Here is a 26,345-nt window from a genome sequence, read left to right on the forward strand (position 1 = left end):
GAAGTTAATCAAGTTGGTTTAAATCTAATTTACATTTAACAAGAAGATAAAGAATTATGCTCTCTTTTTTCTTTTTTGTTAATTTCAAGAATTCTAGATTCCTACACAATCTGGCATATCTCAAATAGGTACGAGAAGAAGAAATAAATATTTGAATTATCCTTTGCAAATGTAAATTTGTATGAAAAAAATATTTTATGATTGACTTAAAAGAAGCATAAAGAGATTACAATATGAATCGAGAGAATTTATTACATGAGTAGGTCAATAAAAGAAGAAAAATTATTGTGTCTTTCGGAAGGACCGTACTCCTTACACCTAACCTTTTATAATTTTTTATTTAGTGGATTAGCTTTAGGTATAAAGAGGACGGTACTTCCGGAGGACACAAGAATTTTTGATAAAAGAAACTGAGATTAATTCAAAAGTCCACTTTCTCAAACAATTATAAAATTTACCATACAATTTTAGTTGAAATTGATAAGGTTGACTTGAAAAAAAGGTATATATTTAGCATATAAAGAATTTCACTCTAAAAGTATGAGGCGCCTACAAAAGTATAACTATAGTTTTATGTGAAGTTCGTAAGATTACGGTAAATATTTAAAATATTTCTCCGACTCGGTCAATAGTGACTTGAACCACATAAAATACATAACTCACATGCATAATTACATAAGGAAAGTGAACTACAAAAGGCTACCAAAAATAGAGATATGTAACTATTGTACTATTGAGTAACAGTGTAACATACCCCCAAAATAGAAACAGATAACTATTAACCCTAACGAAAGGAGTATAAATTATAATGTATAAGACAGTCCATTTTTATAAGAAAATTATTCATATAATGCTAATAAGTAAGTTTTCTTTTTATAAAATAGGACCGTTTCATAATATAACACCATCCTAAATTCCTATACAATAACTACTGTAAAATATTTTACGCAATTGTAGCAACTATGACAATGTGGTAGTAAAATTCATACCAATGATAAAGTACTGGATTAATTAGATGTGTAACGTTTTTGTGGGTAAAATTTATAGAAAATATAGAAATAGTGCCTTTCACCTTGGTAAAATTTATTTGGTTGTATTTTAGTCATGGGATTTAGGTGTTCTTTACTTAATTTTAGCTCATTTTAGTTTAGCTCAGTCCTATTTAGCTTCAAATAGTCCTATTCAGCTAATCTCTTCACAAAATTAACTCTTACTTCAACTTCATCCACTCCAGCTCAGCTCCATTCAATTTAATTACATTCAGCTCTACTCCATTTTACTCAATCGAGTTCGTTTCAGCCGAAAAGCATGTAATAATTTCGTTCCCTGTTTATAAGATTTTTTTTATAATTATCATCTCAAATTAAGATTTCAATCGAAAATCCTCGTCAATACACTTATATTATATACTCGCAATAATTTAGTATATTAATTTTTATTTGTAAAAGATAACATTAAAGAGTTAAATTATTGATAATAAACATATTTTTTTCTAATTTGTAAGCTTGAGATGAAAAATCCTCTGACTGAGCTAATATGACAACGAATACGACATAATATGAATTCTTTTAATAAAAAACTAAAAACATACGAAATCTTTCTTACAATAATTTTAGATTATACATTTATTAGTATTTTCCAGTTACTACGTTATTTATAATAGATCACTACAAGCAAGCTCGTGCATCGCACGGGCATTAATCTAGTATATATATAAAAGAGACTTTTTTCAGGGAATTTCTAGAGACTCCAACTTTTTAAAATTACCTAATTAAATTTTATTTAAAATAATATTATGTATAGTTATCCCAATATTTATGCAAATTCTATCTACATACGATTTTATTAATTTTTATTATTTGTTTCAAGGTAGTACACCTAAAATTCTATCTAATAGAATTTTATAAATTATGTACCAGTGGAAAATCATAAACTTATATAGCTATATATACCATCGAAAGATGAAATTCATATTTGCAATTTGTTTCAAGGTAGTACACCTAACAATTTCTCCCTGTATTTCGATGGTCAGACGCCCAAACACAATCTTAGTCTCATATTATTGTAATCTTGCTTCAAGGTTGTTAAATTGGCTTAATGAGGTGAGGTGATATGCGATGTACATATTATTTGATCTTTGAAGTAGATATATCTCAAAGTTATTGAGTACGTACTGCTCCATATTTCTCATCATCGCTTTCATATATAAAAAGGTTATCTATGAAGTAAGAAGACGTCACTTCCTTCGCGAACAAAGTTCAGTTGTTATAAAAATATTCAGGTTTGTTTTTGAATCTTTTTGAAGAAACCTTCGTAGAGTAATATTATTAAGAACAAAGGCGAAGATGCTACGTCCGAAGATGAAGAGCCATTGAGTTCGGGTTCACTCATATTTTATAAAATTCAATTTTGGCAAACCCTTATTTGTCAATTCAAATTCCCAACCTTGCTAATTTTTCACAGCATGAAAAATTATAAGAAATTAACAATAATTCAAAAAAAATGAAAAAAAAGCGAGAAAAAACAAATCTTCGAGGATGCCATCTCTACTAATACCGTGTTTGAGATAGAGTTGTTTCCATTCCTATTTGGTTTCGCATTGTCTTACTTGCAATGTCAATTTCATCTGCATTTTTGATTGATTAGGTTTTGTAAAGGATGAAAGAAATGTTAATGGTGAATGTTCATGAGATCTGAAAAGCAGAACGAAGAGACAGTAAAGACTTTGGGGAAAGGTTGTGTTATTTTATTCCATTGATGTCCGGTAATCGCCTTCAACCACAAACCGCTTCCCTACAACCGAATACACCCCATAAATTATAGCTCCAAGCAAAGCAAGATGTCAATTAAACAACAACACAGCATTCGCTCCGCCACGGTGTAAATCCATATGACTCAGACATTGAATTGTAAAATTCCCTCTACTTTTCCTATGCAAATGACAATTATTCGCAATCAAATCGCTAAAAAACGAGAAACCCATTTGCACAAATCAAGTACCCTGCAAAATTAACCCTAACCTACGTCCTAATTTAGCAAAATTAACATCCCCTTTTGCCCTAATTAATGACAATAAAAGACCTCTCTCATAAAAGAAATTATCATTTTATTATCATTTTTTTTAGATTTCTCCTTGAACACAATTAGTGTAATATTTTATTGTATTTTTCCATTTATCTAAAAAATAGAACTACATTATTAGAAGAAGCTCTTCCCGTTAATTTGACATTTCTACAGTTCTACCGTTCTAATGCTCCTTAATTAACCAAAAAGTCCAAAGAAATTGGTAAACAACTACGAGTTTTGAGGGGTTTGTACATTTATTAATTTGATATGGAGATAAACAATGGGGATAAATAACATAGTAAGGTGAACGACTTGCAGTTTTGAGGAGTTTACATTGTATAATGAGGTGATGACCATCGTTGAGCTAAATATTTGGGTGATAAACAAAGCATTCAATGAAAGTTTCATTTACTATAACTATATGGTGTTTTACGTACGAATAACTAACTTAATTTACAAATTACTAAATTATATTCCATTAAAAAATTTATCTATAAATGTGAAAAGTGAAAACTTAAAAGATAAAACTTTAAAATAATTTGTAATTACCCTCTTATTCTAACAAATTGTAATTCTTATTCTTAGAATTCTTACATAAATGTACTTCTTAATCTTATTAATAAGATACATTTTTGAAAAGAAAGAAATTTTATTGAAAGGTGTTCAAATTAATAAGATAGGAAGATTTATACGGAGTACCTTATTTGAGTAATTGAAATACAACTTTTACGTATAATTCAAAATGATATCAAAAGGTCTAAACAATTAGAGGAAAGAGAAATTTGAAACCCGTGCAACGTACGGGCACAAAATCTAGTTTAATAATAATAATTTCCATTCTAACTTTCATTTTACCTTTACTTTTATGAATATTTATGAATAAATTTAGGACCGTTAAATATTTGGAGAAAATATTTCCTATTTTAGTGTCTTTCTTTGCCAAAATCCCAATTCTTTCCTTGAACCCAAAAGGCCGAAACCCACCTCTTAACCATAAACTGAGATTATACGGCAGCCGACGACGATAGTGACCGGCGAAGACGACGACCAGTAAGAAGGATAAATCCCTCTTTTTGTATTCCTATTTCGAATCCATCAATTATTTCGTAAGTACGATTTTAATCTTTTTATTGTTTTTAATTTCATATGCTTATTTGAATTGAATCTCATACGAATTTGCTATTCAGTTTTCTATTCAAACGAATTTGCCCTTAAATTAGTACTGTATTAATTTGCTATTCAATTGATATTAATTTGTTCTTAATTTCATATGTTTCGTCTGATTTTACTGATGATGCTTTGTCGAAGAGTGTGCTAGTTAATGAATGAATGCTTTAAACTTTGAGCTTTGCTTATTTGATTTTCAGGGATAATGTACATGTGCTCGTTAATGCAAGTGAAATCAGTGGTGTTTGAATTTTATTTTTGCGTATACCTTTCCAATTACAAAAAAAAATGCATCAATTACTCTAGATAATTGTCCTCTTATTCTTTTGGGGTAAATCCAGTAGAAGAATAAGAAGATTATTTGTCTTAACTTATGTACTTTTTTTTTTCAATTCTAATTTCTGGGTTTAATAATTACTCATGTCAAGTTGTTTGTCATTATTGTCACTTTGTAGTAAATTTATGGGTTTTCTTCTCCTTTTCTGGGCTTTTCAATTAATTATGGGCTTGTTATTATTCTTTTTTGTAATTAAAAATGTAAATATTGTTATTGGACATATTTAATATTTATTGTTTAGTATATTTAATATTGGAAATCATCGAACAATGTAGATGGACAATTCTGACAATAGTCAAAAAATTTAATTACTTGAAATAATTGTTGTAATTATAGCTACTTGAAACCGATTTATTATATACGGAGTATACAATTAAGACTTGATAGAAACCAAGTATAATGTTGTGTTAATTCCTATATAGAACACGGGTACTGAAAATCAGGAAATACAAAATGTATTTTTTTGACTTATTGACTTTCAACCACAAAGCGACACATAGGCTCTGTGGTTGTTGCTTTAATAAATAAGATACGATATCAATTCTATTAAAAATCGATCTGTAGCTTACACACGGTAGATTGTCGTGAAAACTAAGAGGGTGGTGGCAAAGGCCAAAGGGTAGACAACTTTTTTTTATATATATGGTGACCGAAATTGGTAGTGAGAAAAGGATAGTGTCATAATTTGGAGTGGGTATAATGCAATTCTTTCGTGTAGCGGAAGAGGCTTTGTGGATTTTGGGATGAGCCATGCCGGATTTTGGGCGAGTGGTTTGCTGCTTTCGCTTAAAAATAATATCTACCATGAGGGGTTGTGGCCGAATTTTAATAGTGACCAAAGGAGTGGTGGTCGAATTTTAGTAGTGAGATAATGCAATTTTGGTGGTAATTTGGCCAAGAGGCTGGTGGCCAATAATTTTGGCGGTGGTTGACCAAAGGAGTTGCGGCAAAACATTAATAGTGGGTTTGCTGCAGTTTTAAAGTGGATTAAGGTTGGTGGCAGTGGAAGAAGATTAACTCTTAATTAAGGCGTTAACTTTTATCAAGAGCCTCACCCTACCACATTTGAAGACCATCTCAATCAAAGCTTTAAGGTTATGATCGACTCAATCAGTCAATCAGTGATCATATATCTTATATCTTGGGCTATTGAAATTAAGAAACCGTTGCTTAGGAATTAGAAGATGAGTTTTTAAATTCTAAATTTCCAATTAAAAAAGAAAAGAGTCCGGAATTCGGATCTTAGAAAAAAAAAGAGGGTAGAGAGTCAGGGTGAGAAATTAGAAAAGCATTGCTTTGTTTTTACTAAATTAGATTTTTTTTCTTTTCCTACCACTATTATTATTTTAAAACTCTGAGCAATGAGCCCCTTTCTAGGTTGCGCCCTAGGCCGCCGCCCCTCCAGACGACCCTCACCGGGCCTGCTCCCTCCGGGACGATCATTTGTTTAACTTCCATTAAAATACCCTTATAGAAATAAAAAAAAGGTAAACAAATAAATAGGACAGAGTATTAGGGAGTACACTCCCTTCTATTTGATTCTATTGGTATTAGATAGACAATGGTGGAGCCAAGGAGGGCTTGATAGTAGGGTGACAAATAAAGATGCATTTTGCTTTTAATTTTCGTTGCTGATGTTTTTATTTTGTGAATTAATCGACTTTTCGAAGAGACGAAGCCAAACTTCAAGCTTGGATAAATCTTCAGATTACCATTTTTTTTTTGAAAATGGAAAAATCCTTTTTAGTTAAAATTTGAAGCTTTTTCAAATTTACCTTATGAAATTACTTGTTCGCCCCCGCTGAAATTTTCCGCCCCGCTTAACGGGGAATCCTGGCTCCAACACTGAGTGGCGCTGTGATTTCGCTATGGTTGTTTTGTGGGACAATGGTTATTTGGTTTGTGTCATGGCTCTTTCTCCCTCCGTCCCAATCATTTGTTAATCAAAAGACGTCTCATGAAGAAGGAAAAAGGTTAATAAATGAATGAGACGGGGGACTATAAGATTTGAATTGAAGTTGTGGTATATTGGTATGCATTGTTATTTTAGTTAAATTGGAAAAGAGAGGATAAGAAACGGTACACATTACGCCACTTTCAAAACACTTACCACTCTAGTCCGTTCTTGAAAACATAAGTTACTTTTCGAGTGGGGTTATAATTACCCTGAAGAAAATGATCGAGATGTTTTTTTTAACAGGAATTGATCAACACTCAACATCAATAGTTCATTCTATAGATATATATATATATATAGAGTGATAGAGAAAGAGGCAAGTGGTAATGGCGGACTTTCAGACATCTACTCATAGAACTAAGTGGATTTTCACGCAACAACAGTTGGTACCCGCTTCCTTGTTCTTTCATTCATTATCTCAGTCCCTTGTTATGTACCTTCATGTTTTTTCCCCACCTCTTATGCTTAACTTTATGTTTGATACCAATGTTTATTTTGTGTAGATGGATAAATACAAAGTTGCCAACAAAAGAGCCGCACAATCGTTGAAGAAGGTAAACTTATATACATATTTTGTTTTAGATTTAGATCCTCAGCCTATGTAATTTTTTTAGTGTACGTCTATATAGCTTTTTTTGTTTGAGATTGACAGTGTTTGGAAATAAATGGGCATATTTGTAATTGATAATTTTATGGCCGAAGTTTGATTCATGGCAAATAAGTCAAATTGGGAGGAGCTTTAGCCTGTAGGCATTTGTGCGGCCCAATAAGATGAGTCTTTCTTTCTTAGGATTGAAATGCTCTTATACATTGGGGGTATATGAATCTTCGTTCTTTAAAAAAATTGATTGTTGATTTGTTGAAAACATGAATTTGTAAGCTGTGATTTTACCGTGGAGGCCGTAGAGATAGACAAATTAGTTATGGTTGGTTTTTTGTGACATAAGGTAGAGTGTGGTGGATTTAGTTACCATACGTGAGAATTGATGGTGTAAGGGCTCGCTTGGGATAAAGGTAAATCAGGTAGTAGAGCTTACAAGAAAAAAAATTGTAGGAGATTGGTGGTCAATTGTGGTGATGGAGGGGAAAAGAAGAGATGACGAGGGAGATGTTACTCCTGTATGAGGGTGATGCATTACCCTAGGAAGGTGGTAAATATTCCTCCCCTCTATGGGGTAACTATTATTCTCTCTTCCTTATTGCCACCTTCTACCACCACTAATTTCCTCCACTTTCTTATTGATATGAGCTTTGTTACCCTAGTAACAATTACCGCATAAAAAAAGCCCTTAGGTTTTGGTTAGATACAACAACAAGAAGGTAAGGTGGGGACGGGGCTGGAGGAGTTGGAAGAGGAGGGAGGAGGGGCACGGGGGCAACGGTGAATTCTTTCTGAATCTTCTCTATGTTGTTTGACTTTTACTTTGACTCTCAAGCAGGGGAATGGATCCCTCCATTTGTCATCAAAGCAACATACTATTACTGTCCCCCTCCCCCTCCCTTTCCCTTTAAACACTCCATCAACAGTAAGACAATAATGGTCATTGGAGACATACTCCTTCAATGTCGAGTATGACTTTTACAACATATGTTATAGGAGTTGGAATTTTGTTGTTGTTGTTGTTATGTTGCCGTCATTGTAGTAGGGCTTGGTATAGTGAGCTTCTTTTACTCATTCATCCTCCTGTTTGGTCAATGGTTGCTTTTTGTGAAGTAGAAGAGACTCAAATTGTTTAGAACATTATATGTTGTAGAATCTTATATTAATAGGACTATAGGAGTACTGGATTACGTTGAAAACATGGAAACCTTTTAAACAATAAGGAACAAAAGCTTACGAATCATGTATACTATTGCTTTGACCGGCCTGTGTTTTTCTAGTTTTCTTTTGGTTGCCACTTCAAAATGCTCAGAGTACGTACTAGGCTATGTAATCCATTTGCACACATAAAAGAAAAAAAATGTGCACTGATATTCGGTGCTGGTGAAGTATGGTACAGCTTCTTTGGAAATTGACGCTGATGGATCATTCTCTCATCCCAAACGGAAAAGGGATTCAGAAAATAATGGTAATGCTTTGATAAGATCATGTCTTCTACTCTTTCTTGAAGCTAGTTTATAATCTATTCAATACTATATTTCTGAATTCTGATGTTTTGAGTGACTGTATTTGTTTAAGGTGATAAGCATTCTAGTGTTAAGCCACTCAAGGTTGAAGACGAACGAATGCTACATGCGTTTTATGAAAACAAGATTCAAGAAGTTTGTCGAGCCTTCTTTTTCCCACATAAGATTCAGGTCCATAGTTGTGCTATGTGGCAATTTCAAGCAGTTCTCTAATAATGGTTCATTATAGTTGCCTAATTCCTGTTGTTTTCAGGGGACTGCATTGATCTATTACAAGAGGTTTTACCTACATTGGTCAGTCATGGAGCATGATCCAAAATATGTAATGTACGATATCTAACTAGCTGTTTGTGTTTCCATTAATAACTATTTTCTCACCCAGAAAGATTGTCATCTTTTAATTATTGCTGGTTTGAAGGATACCTATCATACCAGCAGCTTCTTCTCTATCTTTAATATTAACATTCTTCCTATAGACCCGGTTTCTACTACATGTTTTGGCTAAATCAAACTGGGAAATGTGGGGGAAGAAAGTGTGTCTGACTATCCATCACTTTTTAGTTTTATTGTCTGAATTGGTGTGTTGGAGATTACTGACATTAGTAACCACTTTGTTGACTTGTAGCATCTATTCTTCTCTTTAAAATTGCAGGCTTACCTGTGTATATCTAGCTTGTAAGATAGAAGAGAATCACGTGTCTTCCGAGGACCTTGGCAAGATTATCCAGCTAGATCACCAATTGATTTTAGATAATGAGATGCTAGTCCTTCAGGTACATATGAATTCTTGACTTTCTTTCGTCTTCGATTAACAAATAGCAAGAAGCTAGCTCTATTGGTTTGATTTCAATATTATTATGTTGAGTTATGTGTAACCTTTCTTCACAGAGTTTAGGATTTGATCTAATTGTCTACACACCGTACCGCTCAATCGAAGGGTTTATTGACGATATGGAGGTATGTTTAATTACAAATCTATCGGCTGACGTGTTTTTGTCAAAGTGTAATCCTGGCAGCGCAGTTTTTGATATTTCATTCACCTGCTTTGACAGTTTGACATTCTGACGTCGTGAAAATTTGATTTAAGACAATTTGATTTTGTTTTTCTAGGACTTTTGCTATTCAACGGGTGGCCAAATGGACTTGTTAAAGGTATTAAGAACTTTTACTTCTAAAGATGCATCCCTTTTTTGGTCTTCACTGTAACACACGGAGTATTTCTTTTAGTTTATGAACATTTGCATCTTTTAACTTTAAAATAATATGCTGAAAGATATCAGAAATCTTTTTTACCTTCAATGTGTGTCAATTTTTCTGGGAGAGTATTAGTGAAAAGAAGAGATGATGAGGGAGATGTTACCCTCGTATGAGGGTGATGTGTTACCCTAAGAAGGTGGTAAATATTCCTCTCCTCTATGGGGTAACTATTATTCTTCCTTCCTTATTTCCACCTTCCATCACCACAAATGACTTTGTAACGGTTGATGTATTTTGTCATCATATTTTCTAGCTGACCAGTGGCCACCGAGTTCCCTGATGCATCTTATAATGAATGGTCCTGCAATGTTTGAGTGATGCCTCCTAATATTTCTACATATATACGAACACTCTCTTAATTCTGTACGACATATAAGTCCCAGCATCAGTGTACATTATTTTTGCTCTCTTCTGCCTCTATGTTCATCGCATATATATACACTAATTGAATAGATTCATCTGGATTTTTTCCTTGAGAACTAATTTATTTGGAATTCTTATCCCTTTGTATGGCTTTTTCCCAGGATTTGCATCAAAAGTCATTCCTTGAAGCAGATAAAGCCATGCTTACAGACGCACCTCTTCTGTTGCCTCCAGGCCAGGTATTAGAAAATCTTTTCTGCTTTGTAATTGTCGTATGGCTGTATGGGTATTACTCATCCCAGAATTATCTTGCTGCAAGCTTCTTACCGGAGGATATTCAGAAGTGAAATATCATCATTTCATTGTGTCATAGTTATCATCAATATGCTTTTTCACTCTGGATGAGTGGATGTTTTTTTTTTTTTTTCTGATGAGATGAGAAATTGCCGTGAAATCTCATATCAGGAGCTTTCCTGGTTAAACTAAAAACCTTTGCAAATGTGATTGTTGTCCTTGGAAGATATATATTTTGCCAGTAATAGGTTATTGAAATAAATGGTTCTTTTGTCCAACAGCAAGGGGAAGGAGGGTAGTTTTCTGCTATGAAGTTTTTTGTTTTTAAAAAAAACAATTGGTCTCCCTTGTGACGGGTTACCATTTGTGCCGGATATTTTGTGAGTTAAAATGGTAACAAAATGGGTTAGTGGAGAAAGGGGACCACATAAATAGTGTTGCAGAGAGAGAAAAAATGGGTACTTTATGAGGTAAAATGGTATCCGTCACTCAAGAGTGACGGATATGTGCCGTCACAAACAAGAATTTGTGTAAAAAAAACATATGTGAAAAGGAGAGGTAAAATTAGAAATTTTTTTGTTTTTGTTAAGACTTGAGAGCTGTCAGACATTTGTCCGCAACAACTCCAACTTGCTTACAATGCTTCCTCCTTTGTAATTACTGTTGAATATGTTTCTTTTCAAAGGGGCCATGAACAAATAAATTCAAGGCATAAGATTCCCTTTTTTCCCTAAAGAAATAGCCATATGACTTACACATCTTTTTATGCACAAAACCATATATTGCCCTGTTCAATCAATTTTGTTTTTGTCTTAAAAATGAGAGTTAAGTTTTGGTGGATTTTTCTTGTAATTTGTCCTTGCAGTTGGCACTGGCCGCGCTTCGTAGAGCAAATAATGAGCTCGGAGTTCTTGATTTTGAAAGGTGCTACACTTTTATTGTCATTGCAATTTTTTGCTAATTAGTTTATCCACTTTTATGTTTATGGTTATTAATACACATTTCCATGCAGATATCTTCAGAGCATTTTCTCACGCCAACATTCAACTCACACTTTGTCAGAACTGAACCAAGCCTTTGATGCTTTTGATTATTTGGTACGAATAAATAAGTAATCTGTGGAAAATGTTAGTCTTTCAATACTGCTATTGTCTATGGTTTGATGCTTTAAATTGAGTTGGGGTAGCCATTAACATGATGCACTGTTTTTTTTATTGAACCCCTGGTTTGACGAGACTGCTTCTAATCCAAAGGAGCGCTGTCTTGCTAGATTTGTGTAAAGTAATCAGACTATATCTAATAAGAATCAGCCCTGTCGTAGTTTGTCAAGGACGTCGGTATCTCTTTTTTATTGAATCGTGCTATGAATTTACCTCTTTGTATTATAGACTTATAGTTTCTCCTTCGTTTCTTCCTGTAGCCAGCCTATTTTGTATGGTTCACAGTTTTTGAGCTTTCATTAATTTACTGTGTGTTTGCCTTGCTCTTGTTTGTTCAACCACACCCTCTCAGTGAATCTAATAATGTTCATTGACTGAAGGCCGAGGCATCCCGTGACAACTTCTCATCAAAAGAACGCTTTATGTTATGTTTTTTGTATAAGGAAATAAAACTAAGGAAACTAAATTGAATAATGGATCATTGATCTCCTTTAACAGTGGTCATCAGAAACTATTTGCTTTCAAACCATTTCAGGAGGTTTTGGCATGAATATACAAAACTAGTTATAATTGTCAGCGACTTTATTTGCGTCTGGAAAGCTGTTTGTGTCACTTCCCTTTGTTTTAATAAAGTCAACCTGATGTTATTTACTGGCTAATATCATGAAGATAACAACAAAAACCTGCGACGGCGAGGAGATGAAACGTGCTGCTAAGAAGCTGAAATCTTGTCAGGATGTTGGATCTCATGATGGGTAATTACTTGTTTCTTCTCAACCTCTTGTAGATTAGTGCTTTGTTTAGACATATTTTGCGTGATCGGTTACGCCATAGTAAATTTTGTGCAGTAAGAAGAGGGAAAAGAAATCGAAGCGCAGGTCTCATAAAACCTCACAAGATATTCAATCAATGCCATCTGCTGCTACCGAGTATGATTCTTTCCATCTGTGAACCTTTGTTTCTGATCTTGTCACTGAGTTGTTTGTCTTTGTTGCAATTTGCTATTGGGATCTCTATCCTGATGTTTGGGTCATTCTACTGTAATGGTAAATCTTAATTATATTGTAGAAATGTTTTTTTTTTTTCGTATAAAGGGAGCGACAAGAGATTTATGATGAACCCAATTTACAAGTATCACTTCTCAATTCTCATAGTATAAGTTAAACTAGATGACACCTGCTATGTAGAAATCTATGTTTTTGATTGGAATTGGATGTTGCTTGCTCTCTCCGTTTGGGGGAAGTTGTTGATTATGACACTAACGCCTATGCGCATGTTTGGCATTTGTTCACTCGGAGTCGACATCTCATTTGAGCCAAAAAAACATGTTTAACTTGATATAATTTTTTTTGATGTTTTTCTTTTTTGAGAAAATAGCCAAGCAGTTGCTTATAAACTATATGTAATGGGTTGTTTGGGGAGACTTGTTCTGTACTCATATCGTGTTTGTTTTCAGGTGATATATTTTGTGTACGGTTGTGTTCAAGTAAGAAGAGCGAGGAGTGTAACTAGCAGCTACGCAGTTATGTATCCTTACTGATTATCTTGCACAGTATTGTTGCGTACCAGCCCCTTACCAGTTGCCATTCTAATAGCGTACTAAGCTGAAAGCTCGGGTACCATTTGTTGCGGTTCACACAGTGGCGAGTCGAGTACCTCTGGATAACGGTTCTAGCCATTTGTAACGGAAAACAATTGGTTTATCATTATTCCTCATATTTAATACTCTGTATAATAAGAACTAAGATTTTAAGGTAATATTCAAAGTGATAGCATCACTTGTAGTACTAGAATAAATCTTATTTTCATGGTACTTTGTATTACGGTATCGTCTCTCGTATTATTGTCATATTTTCCTTAACAATAAAAGTTGGGCACTACTTTATTTTATTTTTTCTATTTTTTTTAAATGAGCGCACTTATTCCAACTTTATGGTTGGAGTAAGAGAACTCTTATAGTCTTACCACTTGAACTAACTTTTGTTCTCATGAGATGGTCGAATCTAGTAGCGACTAGATTGTTTCAATTTCTTAAGGTCTCCAATGGACGTATATAGTATATACTCCACTTACATAGAATATGGGAATACCGAAAAATGTATACAACCAAATAAAACCGAGGAAGTGCGGAGTATAAAATAAGGTAATGGACAGATATTTCGTCTTGAATTCACTATTGTTTGGTGATAAATGCTCATTCAAGCATACAAATTCCAACACTTATAGAGGTTGCTTAATAAACAAGTAGCCTGATAACTCAATATTTTACGTACTTTAAATCCATATTTTATCTTATTTAGTCGAATTAGTAACCCGACTTTCAATTTATGTTATATCTCCGGATTTTTGGTACTGCTCTTGGGACATTTATTTCGTAGGTACCAAATGAAGCGGAAACCGAATAAGCTAGGTGGATCAAGTGAAATTAAATTAAATAAAGTCAATACTTACCATGCGTGTGATGGATCGTTTTATTTACATATTTGCTTGTTTACACGTGGGCATTGCAATTAATGAAATGAAGACCCAATACCAATTGGCCCATGTGCACTTTGAATTGGAATTTGGGGGAGAGCAGCAGCTTCATTTTTGTTCTTGTGTATCGGCAGAGAGGCAGTATGTCTAGGAATTAGATAATTTTAGGGTATTCTCCTCAAACACACACACACACTCTTAATTAATTAGTTTAGAAATTGATCTACTAGTAATTGAAGTTACAACTATTTGGGTTTGTAAGAAGATTAAACTGCTTCCTCATACAATTTCCTTTCAATTTGGGTATAATTTCTTCTCCCCCTTTTATTTATTGTCATATTATTGTTATTTCTATTAGTTTAATTACTTTAATTAATCAAAATTTTAATCTTTTGGCATGGTTAGTGTTATTGTTAGTGTTATATTTGTTTTATTTATTTTAGTTTAGTTTAAAGTTTTAGTCTTTATTTATTTTCACTTGGTTAATTTTATGATTAGATTAGTGGGTATTATGTTTAATGTTAGTTTTAAGTATGTTTAGTGGGTAGGTTTCTCACTAGGGTTCGATTAATCCATTAACTTGTCAAGTTTACTTAATTGGATTCCATAGTTAACTAGTTGTTGGGTAATTAGTTGGAGTTAACTAAAGGATTTGATTGTCATGTTTTATTTGGGGGGGTTGTTAATTGTTACGGAGTATATGAGATTGAGAAATATTTATGGATTATTTCATGGGAATAATCCATTCTTTGGGTGCCCTGCAAATAATACTCTATCCTATCTATAATTCCAATTAAATCCATCCTATACACTATTCTTCCCATAACAAACTTACTCAAAATTATAACCGGTTACCATAGGTAACCTTGCCTTTCCTCCTTATTTAAGTATTTTTCAACAAATTTCCTCCTTATTTGTACATCTCCCCTTATCTTTCTTCAACTTCTCATAAGCACACGGCAGAATCATCTAGTCTTCCACACATCCATGAGGGCTATGACACTCTATCAAAGAAATAACTGAATTCCAAGTCACCAAATTCTTCTACGGCATGTCATCAAACTTCCCTTCACCTACCCGCTTCTTCTATACCCACTTATTATAGCATTATAAGACACGACATTTCTCTCAGACATTTTATCAAACACCTTCCGTGCAACACCAATCTCGTCAAAACTCATATACAACGATATATACACCATTGTTAGTGAAGTAAATGAGGTTGTCTTGTAAAGGGTCCAAGTGTAATATTGAGCGAGTGAACGACAAGTAATGCTTTGAGGGTTCGAGATTGCGCGAATTTATCGAGAATTTTGTGGAGATGATGAGCGTCTGGGTAAATGTTAATCGGTTGAAAATAGATTAAATTGGAGGAATGTTGAAAATTTGGCCAGATTGAGCTTCATTTGATGGTGAAGTTGATATAAGCATATACTATGGTGGCCTGTTTTTTTGTGTTTAAAGTATATCGAGCACACCTCAATGCTTTTAACATAAAAATAACACGGGTGACCTGTTATTCAGGTTGCCCGTCTCCTGAGATTGTTATGGAAAGAATGGTGGATAGGATGGATTTAATTGGAATTACTGATAGGATGGAGGGTTATTTGCAGGGCACCCATAGGATGGATTATTCCCATGAAATAATACAATATTTATTTATTTATTTTTATTATTATTATGAAAATATTGTGAAGTAATGATTTGAGACTTGTATAAAAAGGGATGAATTGATGAGAAAAGAGATCTGTACAACCATGACGATCATCAGTCCCATTTCAAACGACGAAACCCGAAGCGTCACGAATCCTCTTCTTACTGTGGATATCATCCATTACAACATATTAACCAAGCTTCCAGCTAAGTCGCTGTTACGCTTCAAGTCTGTATGCAAGGATTGGTACAATTTTATTAACTCCTCAAATTTCATTAATATTCATCTTAAACACACCCTCCAATCCCATGATTCATGTGATTTTTTAGTGGTTTCTCTTATTACTCATGTGAAAGATTCGACTTTGTTCTATACGTATCTTGACGCTCCTGATTATACAAATGGAAAGTGCATGGAGATTGAAACATTCCAGAACTATTGTCGTATTGTCGGATCTTCCAATGGATTGATTTGCTTTAAATTTTTAGGATCCGGATTTTTATTGTGGAATCCGGTTACTAGAGAGTATAGTAGGTTAATCAAGCCTCCTAGTTTGGCTCGCGTTACCTTCTCGGATGTGCATTATGGATTTGGCTACAATGTAGTCGGTCGTGATTACAAAATTGTCAACATTGAATTTCAATATACTACCGAATATGGGCTAGACTGTATCATTCATGTGTATAGCACAAATAGTAATTCATGGAAAGAAGCACAGAAATACCATAATTCGGTACACAAATATGCGGATTTTGGAAAGAGTGTAATCGTAAATAACAAATTACATTGGATTATGGTCGATAATAATCCAATTTCCAGAATTCAAATGATTTTGATGTTTGATCTTCACACTGAGGAGTTGAGAAAGATATCATATCCTACTAGCCTTCAGAGACATGCTGGGTGTCCACTCGAGTTGATGGTCTCACGTGGACGTCTATGCACGCTTGCGGCTCATTATTCGTTTAGGTCGCATCACTCTACTGCCTCAATGTGGGTGATGAAAGACTACGGCGTAGTAGAGTCTTGGACAATATTGTACGAGGTTGTAGGAAAAAAAATCTCCTCGCCGCAGTATTTTGAGATCATTACTCACCTATCAAGGAATGACAGTGAGGAGGTCTTGCTACTAAGATTATTCAACAACGAAGAACCAGAACTTGTATGGTACAATCTTGAAAATAAGTCGATAACTGGAAAAGCTGATGATCCTGCAACTCAGGAATATGGTGGAGATAAATGGGTGTGTATTCCCAGCCTTGCTCCAATTCCCGGCAATGATCCAAACAAGCGTCACACAGGTATTTTCTGAATCCTAAAATTCATTGGATACAAATTAAACTTTGATTTATACCCTGTATATTGTTATGGATGCGATACTAGTTTCTAATCGTTAATTGTACAAAGTTGCGCAAGTTCCGTCAAGGAAATTTGGGTAACTTCTTATTTGAGAAATTAACACGACATGAGAGATCGAGACTGTTTCTCGTAAAATTAGTGAGGGCCAGAGCGACTCAATTACGCACCCAATAAGTATACAATAATTTGACAAGTGTTGTTTTTGTGTGTAGATTTAGCCATAATTGACGATATCAAGAAAGAGGTTAAATTGGCGTTCTTGGCGTTTGATGGAGAATACCATACGGAGTAACGATCCACAGATCACAAACTCGTGTCGTTCAAGGAAAGAAGCCGAAAGAGCACCGTTGTCAATATGCCCATGTTGGGGTCATGGTTATTTCGAGTATGCTGATCAGTAAAAGCGTGTTAACTTTATATTCATCAAAACATACTCTTGAATCCCATGATTCCCATGACTTTTTAGTGGTTTATAAATTTATATCGATAACAAAATTCGTTAATTGAGTCTGGAACCATTCGACTTTGATAATTCTTTTCGAGATATTGCGCGTATTTGTAATGGGTTGATTTGCTTAAGATCGGGTGTATCAGGATTATTGTTCTGTAATTCGGCAACAGTATAGTAGATTAATTCGGTTAAGTACAATTCCCGTGTACATTATTCTGTGTTTTACAGATTACATATTTGGTTATGATCGAGTTAGTTGTGATTACAAAATTGTGAAGATTGTGTTTCAATGTGACGAAATTCGACAAGAGACTATCATTTTTGTCTCAGTACAGGTAGTAATTCGTGGAGTTCAGCCAAAAAAGGGCCGATTTAATTTGTGTTACAAAAAGTGTAGTTTTGACGTTTGATCTTGACATCGAGGAATATTAGTTCCAGTTCAAAGGGTAATAACAAGTTGTCAAATTTCTGAGTGTGAAACTTGCAACACCCCGACCCAAACCTAGGGTCAAGAGCGGTTACTTATGATAGCCCTAAGACTACTCCCAGCCAAGCACGCTTAACTGTGGAGATCTTTTGCATGGATGACCATAAAAGAAAGTGCACTTTGTTGATATGAGTAGTACTTCTAATCCCTTTAAGCACTAGTCATTTAAGCCTATCACTGAACCTATTCAATTACCGTGGAGTGTTACAAAACTTCTATGAGTCTAGCTCATCTCTTAAAGATGAATTTATGCAAGTAAATAATGTTAAGAGGAAAGGATGAGCTATAGTCTGAATGGAGTTATGATCACAGTAACAAAATAACTTCACCGGTATGAATTTAGAAGTGGTGCCGCTTGAGCAACAAAATAGATGAGTATTTTTGTTGTAAATTTTTATGAATGGATATGGTAGCGCAAGGCCATATATAGCGTGGACTCTTTTAATAAGCCTATTTATGATCGGCTTCATGTGCAGTTTATCTTTGTTCTGACTTATATAAGTTTTTGTTCAATCTCCGAACACCTAAAACTTAGTTGAAATTTTTGATATATACGCTAAGTTAAAGTTCAAATCGAGAGATAATTTCATAACGCATGAGCTAAAAATTAAAACCCAATCTGCACAACTAGTGGGGGATTGTTGGAATATTGAGTTTGTAAGTTGTGGGTTTATTAATTGGAGTATGGGCCTTGTTGAATAATTACTAGTGGAGTTAATGATTAAAGACAGGGCACTTGGGACGGATTACAATAAGTAAAAGATATGTCCATCATAACGGAGGCATAAATTCCTTGGGAAATTTATATAGCTACGCCATATTGTGAAACAAGGAGGGAGTAATAATAATAGGAGTAAAATATTATACTTTATTGCTTAAAAATCTTAGATTAGTAGCAAATATTATAAGAGGAGAACTTGTAGGACAAGGTAAAAGAGACTTTATTTAAGAGTATAAATAGGGATGAATAATAATAACGGTTTTTCTATCCTATATCCACTAGACATAGGATAAAAAAAACCCAAAAAGGAAATAATTAATGATGTTTTTTTTATAAAGTGATAGGATATTGCAATTTTCCATATAAACGTCATTAATTCTTTCCCTTTTGAATTTCTTATCTTATTATGCCTAGTGGGCATATGATAGAAAAACCCTAATAATAATGAAAAATTAATAAGAGAGACAATTGACTAATTGAGCCACAAATTCCGTACACCATGAAGAACATCAGCCGTATTTCAAACGACGAAATAGGAAGCGTCATGACTCTTCTTCCAGTCGATATCATACACAACATATTGACCAAGCTTCCGGTTAAGTCGCTGTTACGCTTCAAGTCCGTATGCAAGGATTGGTACAATCTTATCACCTCTTCAAATTTCATAAATATTCATCTTAAACACACCCTCGAATCCCATGATTTTTTCGTGGTTGTTGATCGTACTACGACAATTTCTGATGGTAATATTCAGACAACTTGGTTCTATACGTATCTTGACGCTCTTAATTATACAAGTGGAAAGCGGATGGAGATGGAAACATTCAAGACCTGTTGTGATATTGTCGGATCTTCCAATGGATTGATTTGCTTAAAATTATTAGGATCGGGATTTTTAATGTGTAATCCAGTTACTAGAGAGTATAGTAGGTTAATCAAGTCTCCTAGTTTGCCTTGCGTTCCTTTGTCGGATGTGTATTGTGCGGGATTTGGTTACGATGTAGTTAGCCATGGTTACAAAATTGTTAACATTGAATTTCGAGAAACCGAATTACTATACAACTGTATCGTTCAAGTTTATAGCACAGGTAGTAATTCATGGAAAGAAGACCCAAAAAATCTTGATTCGGTACAAATATGTTTTTATCCCCGTAAGTGTGTAGTCATAAACAACAAATTACATTGGAGTATCTCAAAGTATAATACTCGACCTAGAACGAAAAGTATTTTGATATTTGATCTTCACACTGAGGAGTTCGGAGAGATATTATATCCTACTAGGCTTCAGACTAGTGATAGACTTGAATTGATGGTCTCACGTGGACATCTATGCACGCTTGCCACTCATTGGTCGACTAATTGGTCGTCGTCCGATCAATGCAATGTCTCGATGTGGGTGATGAAAGAGTATGGCGTAGTAGAGTCTTGGACAAAGTTGTACGAGTTTGTGGGAGACTTTCGGATCATTACTCACCTATCAAGGAGAGACAGGGAGGAGGTGTTGCTACTAAGATATGACAACGATCAAAATGAAGAACTTGTTTGGTACAATCTTGAAAATAAGACGATAATTGGAAAAGCTAAAGATCCGGAAACTGAGAAATATGCTGGAAATGGTTGGTTGTGTATTGCTAGCCTTGCTCCGATTCCCGGCAATGATCCAAACAAGCGTGGCACAGGTATTTTCTAAATCGTAAAGTTTATAGGATATGACACTATGGTATATGCGTTTAATAGACTACCAATAGAACTTTGATTTATTTTCTAATCGTTGAAGTGTACAAAGTTTTGTCGAGAAACCATCTCAATAAAAAACTTAAGCCGATGTGGATGCAACTACAAGCCTCTCCATACCGGGTGCTAATATTCCGCTTTATAATTGAGAGACGGTTTCTCTCATGAGAGGAGACTCAAATACCCACCCAAATAATTGAATTCATTAATGTTCCACACATTTGCTTTGATCCATTATCCATGTTTTGTTCATTCAAAAACAAAACTCTCGTATTTTAGTTGGAGATTGAAAACGTTTTTAAGTTTCGATATGATTAATATGCATGTGAAATTAGTATTCAATAATAGTTTTAAAAATGTTCTTTTTTGTTTGTAGATTTAGCCATGATAGAAGATATCAAGAAAGACGTTGCATTGGCGAATAAGCCCATGCAAGAAGATGATACAGACGGGTGGATCTAGGCGTCGGGCTTTCCCGCCCTCGCTGGCAATAAGGAATTTTAAAGTTTTTAGTTAAACTTTTGGGTTTTTTTTGTCAAAAACTACCTTGTATTTGTAAAAAAACTACCTTATATTATTTTTCTTGTTTTAGACTACCTTTGTTTTCTCATTTTTCGGTCAAAAACTACCTACGCTGAAAATATGGCGAGATTTGGTCGATTTAGTGACATTAACCTATCTCACATACTTTCTTAACATCAAACAACAATGATCAACTGCGTCCTAACCAAAATTTAACTTTAGATAAGCAAAATTAATGAATTTCACATTTTAATAATAACTACAAACATCTACTAAAGTTTAGCATAAGTACTTTATGACTTCCCAAAATCGGGCCTTAGTAAAATTAAAACATAAAAGAGTCATGTGAGATATGTTAAAGCCGGAAAATAGACCAAATATATCTAGATTCTTAGCGTAAGTAGTTATTGACCAAAAATAAAGAAAACAAAGGTAGTTGAAAACAAAAATAATAATATAAATACACCTAAATATAAGGTAGTTTTTGACAAAAAAACCCAAACTTTTCTAACTTTTTTTGAATTTCCCTGAGACCATTATCCGTTCGTCTCTAACCCGTTGGGGTCAATTCCTTGCTCCGCCACTGATGATACATAAAGAAGAAGGTATTAACGACTTCTTATAATGTACGTTACATCAATTATAAATGTTTGTAAAATTGGTACAAGTCCATTTTAATCTGCTTTTGTTTTCTAGATCAGAGAATTGACTACGATGGACAATATTAAGAGGATTCATCTTCACCATAAGGAGTAACGGTATACGAGCTTTTGTCATTCACGTGTATACATACTAAAGGTAGTAGTTCATCAAGGAAAGAAGTCGGAAAAGGATGGTTGTCGATATACCCATGTTGGGAACATGGTGTGGTCGTAAACAACAAGTTAACAAATTGGACTATTTCGTGTATGCTAATCGGTAAAAGCATGTGTATTTTGACGTTTGATCTTCACACCGAGGTGTTTGGACAAATGTCATATCCTACTAAATTTATTATATACTGTATATCCTAAGCATAGGTTTCGTTTGGTGGTCTCAAATGGACGTTTATGCACCATTGCGACTAAATAATGCGTTATCGTCCAATGCATCAATATGGTGTGATGGAAAAGTATGGCGTAGTAGAGCCTTGGGCAAAAGTTGTAAAAGTTTTTTAAGAAAACGAGCTTGTACCTCGTACTTACCGTTCATGGCGAAATGGCAGCCCGGGAGGTCTCGGAAGTCGTCAATTAAAGATTTAGAGAAGTTGATGTTTCGGTAGCCTTACGCCAATTCCTGACAATACTACTTATTCTATCAATACTTATTCTATCACCCATATGTAACTATTGTGTTGTGTAATCCGGTAACTCGAGAGTATAATAGAGGGTAATCAAGCCTACTGATCATTTGGTTGATTTCCCTTGGCAAACAATTTTTTACAATATGGTTTTTTATAATGCTTCCCAATAGTGTATCGTTCATGTGTATAGTGAAGGTAATAAACACGAATTTATACTCCAACAGAAGGCAGTAATTAATAATGGAAACAAGTCGACCAACCTCCTTAGTCGCTTGGCAAACAATTTTCTACAATAGATGGCAAACAATTTTCTACAATAGATGGAGTTTATTCAGTGTACACCAAAATAAGGTAGCGGTTGCAGGTTTCCTCGTTGGGAAAAAAAAAAAAGATTGGTAGTGTTGTGTAATTCAGTAACTAGAGAGTATAGTACAGAAATAATGTAGATTAATTGAGTCACCTAATTTGGTGCATTACCATTCCAGTGTACATTATTCTGTGTTTCATGGATTTGGTTATGATCGAGTTAGTGGTGATTACAAGATTGTGAAGATTGCGTTTTGATAATAACAAAATTCGACAAGGCTCTAATGCTCTATCAGTTATGATTGAGTTAGTCGATGAATGGTTACAACTTAGTGTTGGAAGTAATGCAAAGGCTAGCAATGTCGTCTAGATAGATTACATTGTAGAGAAGTCTTCCATTGCTTCGTAAGAAAATCTCTACACTCACTCCACTACTTGCATATTTATAGCCACTAACATCATGTTTGACCCATGTTTATGGGTAGTGGTTATGCCATTAATTTTGTGGTTATGATGTCCATTTCTACCACTATAAATAGAGAAGTGTAGTAATTTGAGAAATACACATCTTCCATATATCTCTACCACTTCTCTATGATAATTTTGAGCATACCATATGAGTTCCAACTCCTAATGGTTGAGTACACAACTTTAGAAGTGTTGTGTGACCTTGGGGGACGACGCCTATATCGATTTGTACCGTAGTCAGGGCGATTTCGTTTCTCATTCAGTGGCCTCCATACCACGACACAACAACAAATATTCTTTAATTATATCTTCTCCCCTATAGTGATACTATATTTCCAACAATTGAGAAACGAAATTTTATCGCTATTATTGTTGTTGTGTTCATTATTTTTGTCATTGGAATTATTTCTATTGGCCAAAAATATTGTTCTTCGGGTATAAGAATCAGGCCGCGAAGGGTGAGACAGCAGTTTGGTATTTTGGCCATAACTAGGTCTCTAGAGCTTTGTTTGAGGCGTGTAAGATGGCGTTGGAAAGCTAAGAAGAAGGGCTACAACTTTGTAGTTGAAGCCGTGAGCATATTCGGTCATCTTCCATCCTTAAAATGGACAACAATGTCATGGTAGTATGCTGAAAGTTTTTATGAAGACTTATAAAAGAATGATATTATCTATAATTTTATTGCTCAATTCCATTCTTGTTCTCGAGACTTTCCTTTAAAATATTTATGATGGTAAATATGAAGGTTTGGTCAAATTATATATGCCTTAATCGTTCGTATGTTTAAGCTACTACTTTATTTGGTATGATATGTCTATAATCTTGGCAAAATTACTCTTTTGATAATTGATTTCAAGAATATGTGAATGAATTTGTTCCAAGATTTTGAATGACAAGTAGCTAGAATGATTGAGTGACCAAGATATTGTTATGTGTATCATATGTATATCAAGCAAAATATTTCACAAGTTTGGATTGATTGTTTAGTTTTAATTATGAGATGAACTAAAATTGATATTTGAGTTATGAACCAAATGTGGGGGTTAAATATTTTGTTTTAAATTGATATAGTATCTTGGATATGTGTGACAAAAATTGAAAATGATTATTTGTCAAAACTTCATAAAAGTAGATTATGGAGAACATAATTTGTCAATTATTATATGATATCTACAAGAGATGATGAATGAATGAATAATGTCTATATTTTGTTTGAACAATTATGTTTGTCACTAATTTGTGGCGTGACAACATGTGGGGGAAGACGTTCAACTTATTTGATAAATTTATTCATCAAGTTTAGAATTGATATCTTATAATTTGTGAAGAGTATGTATATATTTGATTGTGGGGGTGTAAAGAAAATGATAATCGTATGTTTCATACGTGACTAATTGAACCAAAATTACAAGTATTAATTTGTTGGATAATGGCTATGTCAATAAATAATGGCTGCGTAAGGTTCAATTATTTATGTTACATTTTGCTTACACCACACTATATGAGATTATGATGATTGATTTTATGTTTGTAAGAAGAAATTCTTTTTGTAAAATATTGTGGATTTGCAAAGAGTAAATATAACTGAAATAATCATCGAGATTCGTTGTTTTCTAATATAAGAATGATGATGTATATAGAGGTTTTAGTAAATAATATGATTTTGGGTACAAAATCACAAATACTACGTGTATGCTTTATTCTATGTCAATTTATTAGAAAAAGAAAATAATAAAGAAAATTATTTGTTCTTTTAAACGACATGAGAGTGGAGCTCTATATTTAACTAGAACAATGATGCTAATACTACGTGTATGCTTTATTCTATGTCAATTTATTAGAAAAAGAAAATAATAAAGAAAATTATTTGTTCTTTTAAACGACATGAGAGTGGAGCTCTATATTTAATTAGAACAATAATGCTAATGAGTTATAATTAAGAGAACGTGTTTTGACTATTGTGAGAAGTCTAATATATAATTATAGTTGCTTCGATGTAGCTTATGTAGCTAAGTACATTTTGTTTATGTATTCATTACCAAAGTTATCATTCACATTTGGTGAAGTGCCTAAGGTGCAATATTAAGAATTGCACTATGTTGGATACCTAGAAAGATATTGGATCGACCAAAAGGTAATGACGATCGACAAGGGGAGATCTATGGTGAGTACTATACATTTCCACCTTTATTGGTGATCTTGTTTTAAGTCTATTGAGAAGACTATTATAACCTTGTCTATTGTGTAAGCATATTATATTGCTCTTAATCTTGCAGGGTAAGATGCAAGGTGATTGTGAAACTATTATTAGCTACTACTTAATTGTGGGGGCATGGAGTTTTGCCTAATTTTTATCTTTAGCATAATGCTAATATCAACTTAATAATGCTAAAATAATGTGTATAATGACTTGCAGATTTACACATTTTATGCAAATTTGAGTTGAGAAAGTCGGTTGAGAATAATATGCTCACAAATTATTATCTTTGTGAAATTTGAGCGAAGCATATTTAAGCTAATGGAATAAGAAATAAAGAAGTCCTAGAATTGTCAAGGGGAATGGGCAAAAGCCTATTAGTTGAGGAATTTGTGGTGGATACCGGAACTTGCTATGCAAGGTTGGTCTAACGAAGCAATAGATAACTCATACTTGTGTACACTTCCCATTCCTATGACATGTACACTATTTTGGAAGGTTGAGCATATAGCTCTTAATGGTCTTATAGCCCAAAATTGGGTGGTCCTTGTGAGACGGACTTGATGAGATCACCGTAATGATGGAGGTTGAGATATTTCTCTTAATGAATCTATATCCCTTTATTTGGGTGGTCCTGTTGAGAAGGACTTGATGGATTCACCGCAATGTTGAAAGGTTGAGCCTTAGAGCTTTTAATGAATCTATATCCTTCTATTTGGGTGGTCTTATTGAGAAGGACCCGATGGATTCACCGCTATGTTGAGAGGTTGAGCCTTAGAGCTCTTAATGATTCTATAGCTCATGCGTGAGTGGTTTATATGGAGATAGACTTGTTGGAATCACTTACGTGGGTGTGAAGGATTGACCTCCTTCTATGAGAGATTAGGCTATCTCTCTAGAGCACTCGTGAGAATCCCAAGGTTCATTTGGCCATAAATTTGTTGAATTGTATCGCGGAACT

General features: G+C 34.1%; 3 protein-coding genes across 5 annotated transcripts; all 3 read left to right on the forward strand.

The window, feature by feature from the left end:
• Nucleotides 1–3,982: 3,982 nt before the first annotated feature.
• LOC141647333 (cyclin-H1-1) lies at nt 3,983–13,618 on the forward strand. 2 transcript variants are annotated; one of them, XM_074455470.1, is made up of 15 exons: nt 3,983–4,172; nt 6,771–6,913; nt 7,031–7,081; nt 8,518–8,596; nt 8,707–8,825; nt 8,908–8,981; nt 9,307–9,427; nt 9,543–9,611; nt 9,765–9,806; nt 10,436–10,513; nt 11,434–11,492; nt 11,581–11,665; nt 12,398–12,483; nt 12,577–12,657; nt 13,185–13,618. In XM_074455470.1, the coding sequence occupies exons 2-15, from the start codon at nt 6,854–6,856 to the stop codon at nt 13,186–13,188; spliced, it is 1,008 nt and encodes a 335-aa protein (XP_074311571.1). In that variant the 5' UTR covers nt 3,983–4,172; nt 6,771–6,853; the 3' UTR covers nt 13,189–13,618. The 2 variants fall into 2 exon arrangements, with proteins under 2 accessions (XP_074311571.1, XP_074311572.1); XM_074455471.1 differs by having other exon boundaries at nt 3,987–4,172; nt 6,771–6,909.
• A 627-nt stretch (nt 13,619–14,245) lies between these two features.
• On the forward strand, nt 14,246–17,865 carry LOC141647334 (F-box protein CPR1-like). Of its 2 annotated transcripts, none has more exons than XM_074455473.1 (3): nt 14,246–14,506; nt 15,927–17,158; nt 17,429–17,865. In XM_074455473.1, the coding sequence occupies exons 2-3, from the start codon at nt 15,937–15,939 to the stop codon at nt 17,506–17,508; spliced, it is 1,302 nt and encodes a 433-aa protein (XP_074311574.1). In that variant the 5' UTR covers nt 14,246–14,506; nt 15,927–15,936; the 3' UTR covers nt 17,509–17,865. The 2 variants fall into 2 exon arrangements, with proteins under 2 accessions (XP_074311574.1, XP_074311575.1); XM_074455474.1 differs by having other exon boundaries at nt 14,250–14,506; nt 16,677–17,158.
• A 1,443-nt stretch (nt 17,866–19,308) lies between these two features.
• Nucleotides 19,309–21,071, forward strand: LOC141645974 (F-box protein CPR1-like). Its single transcript, XM_074454115.1, has 2 exons — nt 19,309–20,554; nt 20,986–21,071. The coding sequence occupies exons 1-2, from the start codon at nt 19,375–19,377 to the stop codon at nt 21,069–21,071; spliced, it is 1,266 nt and encodes a 421-aa protein (XP_074310216.1). The 5' UTR covers nt 19,309–19,374.
• The last annotated feature ends 5,274 nt before the right edge of the window (nt 21,072–26,345 follow it).

Source organism: Silene latifolia, chromosome 3, assembly GCF_048544455.1.
Source record: "Silene latifolia isolate original U9 population chromosome 3, ASM4854445v1, whole genome shotgun sequence".
Classification (NCBI taxonomy): domain Eukaryota; kingdom Viridiplantae; phylum Streptophyta; class Magnoliopsida; order Caryophyllales; family Caryophyllaceae; genus Silene; species Silene latifolia.